We start from the raw sequence: 6605 nt of genomic DNA, 5'->3' as shown, positions 1-6605 counted from the left end.
TCCCCCCATGCCGGGTCAGATGCCACCATCCCCAAACTAGGAAGAAAAGAGGTGGCATGCTGCCCTTGGAGACCTCCTCCCTTCCCATGCAGTGATGCTGGGAAGTATCCCTGGCACACCCCACTCTAACCTAGTCCTAGTGAGACTCCAATCCCAGACTTGTTGGGGAGAATGTGCCCTCAGAAGGTGGCCTTCCCTTTTCCACTCACTGCCATCAAATCACACTTCCTGCCTGCTCCTAGGCATGCTTAGTTATTTGTGAATGGTACTGAGCAGGACAAGAACCCAGACTTGGTAACAGTCCCAGGTTCCTGGCTAACTCCTTCCAAATGTATGTACCTGGCCAAGGGAGTGGCAGAAAAGGGAGCCTGTGGAGGGCTGATGTACATAACCCCTTGGAAGAGGCTGTGCTGAGCGGTGAAATCTTCACTTCCTCTGTTCGCTCTAAGTTCCCAACCACAAGTGCCAAAGCAGAGAAGCAGGCAGCACGCGACCTGACCCCAGCAGCCACAGCCAGAGCACAGCCTAGCCATGTACCTTGAGGTAAGTTCTGCTGCCCAGCTCAGCTATATGATAGCGCCAAGTGGCCCACGCTACAGGACCAGGGACAAGTCTGGGCTGGCCCGAAGCCCAGGGGCACCAGATAGCTTAGTAAGCAGCATGGAATGCAGGGGTTATGATAAGGGCATCAGGGAGCTTGGGAGCCCAGCCTGGCCACTAACCACAGGCATGTCTCCTACCTCTGTGGCTTGGATGCCTCATCTGAAAATGTCACATTGTAGAGACTCAGCTTCGGTGATCTTTAGCTCACTGATATCTAGGGACAGTTTGAGATGAGGCCAAGGGTGAAAAGGATTGCTGCTATCTAGGTGAAGTGGTATACCCACATTGTTCTAGCTACTCGGGAGGCAGAGGCAGAAAGCTCACTTGAGCCCAAGGGTTTGAAATAAGCCTGGCCATCTTGGGGAGACCTACCTATTGGGGATCTCAGTGGGTGCCTAAATGGTTGCACAAGCCTCTGGGTAGGGGAAGGGAAGCATGCATGGTGTGTGTAGGGGTGCACAGCGGCTTGTAGGAAAGCCTCCATGAGGCCAGGAAGTTAGGGTCACCAGATAAGGGCTGAGGAGGGAAAAGGAGGGACTAGAAGATGGAGTGGGGAGGAAGCACCTGGAGAGGCAGGTGCTTGATCCAGCTGTGGCCGTAACATTGAGGCAGCAAGCCGCAGGGTGAAGGGAAAGAGAATATGAGACTCCAGACCTGGAAGTTCCTCCCCCTGCAAAGGATCCCTGGCCCGGGAGATAATCCAGAAAGGGTCTGGGGTTGCCAGCCTTTGCGAAGGGGAGTCACTATCCCAGTCTGAGTAGATAGCGTTAAAGAAGGAGTGGACCTGGGAGAGAGAAAGACAGCTCAGGGTCTGACCCAGACAGCGCTATTACTAAGGGAAACACTCATCAGAATAAATGACGAGGCACAAAGTGGCAAGACAGTTGCCAGGCCTTTACAGAGAACGGCCTCCCTTCCCTCTTTCCCCTTCCTTGGGCAGGTGAGTGAACGTCAAGTGCTAGATGCCTCGGACTTTGCCTTTCTTCTGGAAAACAGTACCTCTCCTTATGATTACGGGGAGAACGAGAGCGACTTTGACTCCCCGCCCTGTGCACAGGACTTCAGTCTGAACTTTGACAGAGCCTTCCTGCCAGCCCTCTACAGCCTCCTCTTTTTGCTGGGGCTGCTAGGCAATGGGGCCGTGGCTGCTGTGCTACTGAGTCATCGCACTGCCCTGAGCAGCACGGACACCTTCCTGCTCCACCTGGCTGTGGCCGATGCACTGCTGGTACTGACCCTCCCACTGTGGGCAGTGGACGCGGCTGTCCAGTGGGTTTTCGGCTCTGGCCTCTGCAAAGTGGCAGGTGCCCTCTTTAACATCAACTTCTATGCAGGGGCCTTCCTGCTGGCCTGCATAAGCTTCGACCGCTATCTGAGCATAGTGCATGCCACCCAGATCTACCGCAGGGACCCCTGGGTACGCGTAGCCCTCACCTGCATAGTTGTTTGGGGACTCTGTCTGCTCTTCGCCCTCCCAGACTTCATCTTCCTGTCGGCCAGCCATGATCAGCGCCTCAATGCCATTCACTGCCAGTACAACTTCCCACAGGTGGGTCACACTGCTCTGCGTGTGCTGCAGCTGGTGGCTGGTTTCCTGCTGCCCCTTCTAGTCATGGCCTACTGCTATGCCCATATCCTGGCTGTGCTGCTGGTCTCCAGAAGCCAGAGGCGCTTACGAGCCATAAGGCTAGTGGTGGTGGTGGTGGTAGCCTTTGCTGTCTGCTGGACCCCCTATCACCTGGTGGTGTTGGTGGATATCCTCATGGACCTGGGAGTTTTGGCCCGAAACTGTGGTCGAGAAAGCCATGTGGATGTGGCCAAGTCAGTCACCTCGGGCATGGGCTACATGCACTGCTGCCTCAACCCACTGCTCTATGCCTTTGTGGGGGTCAAGTTCAGAGAACAAATGTGGATGTTGCTCATGCGCCTGGGCCGCTCGGACCAGAGAAGGCCCCAGCGGCAGCCATCAGCTTCACGGCGGGAATCGTCCTGGTCTGAGACAACAGAGGCCTCGTACTTGGGCTTGTAATTCTGGAATGAAACTGTAGCCTGTGCAACCTAAGTCCTAACACATGCAGGTTCTCCTCCTCCTTGTGGCTGGGCTAGCTTTGACTCACCCATAACTTTGCTGCCGGGCCTCACTGGCAGCCCAGCACCTCCAGGTCTCCTGAGAACCACCCTCTCAGCTCCAAGGACAGCGCCATTACTGAGCCTCAGCTGCCACGCCTCTCTTGCTGTTTCAGAGCTGGCTGCCTGGAAACCTCCCACCCTTCGAACTCCGCCTTCCCTGTGTGAGGGGAGAGGTGAGGAGAAGAGAGAGCCAGGTCTTGCTCATCACTGAATGCGCCTATGGTCCCCAGTATCTCAATGTCTGCCCACTTTTATGTCTAAAACTCTGCTTAAACTTTCAATAAACAAGAGAATGAGGACCAGGGTGTATGCACAGTCATCATTTGAGCCAGGCCTGACTGGACTCAGGAGTGCACTTCCTGCCTCATCCTGCCTGGCCTACGGTCTGCCTGCCTTTCTGCCCTCCTGGGCTTTGCTGTGCCCTCTGATGGACCCCCTGTTGCCTACTGCAGCTGCTAGACACCTTCATGGGCTTGTAGTGCAGTGGATGGTTGAGCAGCTAGTTGTCTGGGTACACTTTGGGGCCACTAGACACCAATAGGCCAGAATTCCTGAATCCCAGCAGCTCAGGCCAGCAGGTAAGGAGTGGTAAAAAGGAACAAATTCCAAGCAATCCATGCTACAAAGCAAAGAGGCAGCACATGCTGAGGCCAGGGCTGAGCATGATGGCAGGAGCTATCGGGGTGGCTTCCTGGAGGCTTAAGGGGCAAGTGGCATCTCCAGGGGTAAGAGAAGGAAGAAGTGTTTTATTTCTAGGCTGAAGGGAGGGCAGTAGAGAGGTGGAGAGGCTGAAAATAGCAATGCTTTGGGGAGTTTATAAGTGGTCTTAGCTGGGCCAGATGTGGTGGTACATACCAGTATTTGGGAGGCCGAGGCAAGTGGATCTCCATGAGTTCAAGGTCAGCCTGATCTATAGAGCAAGTTCCAGGCCAGCCAGAGCTACACAGAGAGAGACCCTGTTTCAAAAAATAGTAAGTGGTCTCAGCTGGCTGGAGTTGGGGTTTGGGTAAGGGAAGGACAGATGATGAGGCTGTAGGATAGCCTGGGATAAGGCAATGAGATCACAGGCCAGTCAGAGAAGCTTGTATTGCTTATTTGGATAGTACAGGATCTTACTGGCGAGAAATGGGCTTGAAAAAATGGTGGGGCTGGGGAGATCATTCAGGTGGTAAGAATGCTTGCTAAGCAAACACAAAGACCCAAGTTCAGACTACCAGCACTTATGTAAAAGCTGGGCATGACCATGTGTGCCTTTAACCCAATACTGTGGGGTAGGTTGGCTGGCCGTCAACCTGGATTTGAGGGGAAGAGATGAGCTCCGGGTTCAGGAAGAGACCCTGTCTCAAAGAAATAAGGTGGAGAGCAGTAGAGAACACCCAATGTGCTCCTCTGACCTTCACATACATGTACACCTGTACACACACACACACACACACACACACACACACACACACACCAGCAACAGGGCCTGATGATTTGCTAGCAGTCATTAGCACATAGCCACCAAGAAAGAAGTGGCCAACAGGAGTGTTTTCCACATCTAAAGCTGAGTGGAAAAAAATAACCAGAGCTTTCCAGAAGCGCAGGTGACAGAGCTACCCACTGCATATCAGTGCCCCCAGTGAAGTCACAGATGGGCCATGACCCTCTCTGACAGGCTGGACTTTGTTTGAAGCTGCAGATATGCTGGAGCCCGGGAGGGAAGGGGAAGCTTGCCCTGCTCTATATATACCTGCATCACATCTAGCCTCAGTGTTCCAAAGACGACTCCATCCCTCTGCAAAATGAGAAGCAAGAGGAAAATGTTAAAATGATATGTCCTGCTTATTAAAGTATCAGTAGTGGTATAGTGATAAAGATAAGCATTATTTGTAGCAGGACAAAAACTGGACCCCTCAAGATATCCATGCTCCAATTCCCAGAACTTGTGATTAAGTCACCTTATGTGGCAAAAGGGAATAGCTATGCATGGTGGTATCTGCCTGTAATCCGAGTACTTGCGGGGAGAAGGCAGGGAGATCAACAATATAAAGCTAGCCTGGGTGGCACTGTGGACTCGAGACTAGTCTGGGACTACCTGAGGAAAGTCCTGTCTCAGACAAGAAGCAGAAGGGTGTGGTGGTATACACCTGTAATCTCAGCCCTTGGGAGGCAGGAAGTTATCTGTAAGTCTGAAGTCAGCCTCATCTACCTAGCAAGTTCCAGACCAGTCAGGGCTACACAGTGAAACCTTGTTTCCAAAACACCAACCAATGAACCAACCAAACAAAAACCCAAGCCAACAAACATGGCAAAGGGGAACTGAGGTTACTAATCTATGAACCAACTCATTTTAAAGTAAGATTTGGCAGGTCATAGTAGTCTATGCCTATAATCCCTAGTATTTGGAAGGCAGAGACAGGACCAGGAGTCCATGGTCCTGCCTTGGCTACATAGCATCCAAGGTCAGGGCCGAGCCAGGTGGGTCAGCAGATAAGGTCACCAAGCCTGACAACCTGAGTTCAATCTCTGGGACCCACAAGATAGAAGAGAACTGACTCCCAAAAGTTGTCCCCTGACCTTCACTGTGTGCTGGGACACAAACATGCTCCTTCCCCGAAAAGAAATTCAAGGGCAGCCTAGGCTACATGAGACCTATCAAAAATAGTAGTAAGGGCTGGGTGGTGGTGTCACACACCTTTAATCCCAGCACTCGGGAGGCCGGAGGCAGGCAGATCTCTGTGAGTTCGAGGCCAGCCTGGTCTCCAAAGCGAGTTCCAGGAAAGGTGCAAAGCTACACAGAGAAACCCTATCTCGAAAAAAAAAAAATAGTAGTAATAAAAATAATAATGGTAATAATGGGCTGAAGAGAGGGCTCAATTTGTAAAGTACTAACCATGTGAGCACAGGAGCTGAATTTGGTCCCAGCAACCACAGAAAAAGCTAGACATGGTAGTGTGCACTTGTAACCCCAGTCCTGGGGAGCTGGCAACAGGAAGAACACACTAACTTGCTGGTTAGCCAGCCTAGCCTAATTGGAAAGCCCTGCAACTACGTGAGAAACTGTCTCAAAACACAAGGCGGACAGCTCTTGGAAATGAAACTGAAGGTTTGCCACTGGCTTCCCCAGGACACACACACACACACACACACGCACACGCACACGCACACGCACACGCACACGCACACATACACACACACACATACACACACGCACACACATACACACACGCACACGCACGCACGTGCGCACACACAAGCACACACATACGCACACGCACGCACACGCGCGCACACACACGCGCACACACACACACACACACACACACACACACACACACGAAGAATTCTCTCAGTGGACCCAGTGTCATTACAAGAGTCTATAGAAGTGTCTATAAAGTGTCTACAAAGACATTTGTCTTTGAAGAAGTCATGAACCAGGGGCTGGGGAAGGCCTCTAGGAACTGGAAAAGACAGAGAAATGGATTTCCCAGAAGGAAGAGGCTTCTCAGCACCTTGATCGGAATCTAGGTGACTCATCCTAGACTCGTGACGACCTCCCGAACTCTAAGAGAATACATCCGTGCTTCTCTAAGCCCCAAGTTGGTTGTCATTCTCTGTGGTATCCCCATGAATACACTAGTACAATGTTGGGTCCTATCCATACCCTCCATAGCTCCCAGAGATAGGGAGGAATCTGCTGGAGCACTTGAAGGAGACAGCCATAAAGTGAGATGAAAATATTTATTTTCTGAATAATTGCATGGCGTAGACAGCATCACTCAAAGCCAGGAGCAGTTGGAATTTATGAAGCAGGCTGGCTCTTCACACACAGGAGGTGTTTGATAGGCTGGCAGCAGTAAGCTGTGAGGCAGGGCTTTACAGCTTACTCT

General features: G+C 51.9%; 1 protein-coding gene across 1 annotated transcript; it reads left to right on the top strand.

The window, feature by feature from the left end:
* Window positions 1-531: 531 nt before the first annotated feature.
* Window positions 532-2996, top strand: Cxcr3 (C-X-C motif chemokine receptor 3). Its single transcript, XM_059251480.1, has 2 exons — window positions 532-543; window positions 1544-2996. Exons 1-2 carry the CDS (start codon window positions 532-534, stop codon window positions 2630-2632), a joined length of 1101 nt encoding a protein of 366 aa, XP_059107463.1. The 3' UTR covers window positions 2633-2996.
* Window positions 2997-6605: the final 3609 nt, after the last annotated feature.

This window comes from Peromyscus eremicus, chromosome X (genome assembly GCF_949786415.1).
Source record: "Peromyscus eremicus chromosome X, PerEre_H2_v1, whole genome shotgun sequence".
Classification (NCBI taxonomy): domain Eukaryota; kingdom Metazoa; phylum Chordata; class Mammalia; order Rodentia; family Cricetidae; genus Peromyscus; species Peromyscus eremicus.
The sequence above is the reverse complement of the archived record's forward strand: the minus strand, read 5'-3'. Positions and strand labels throughout refer to the sequence as shown.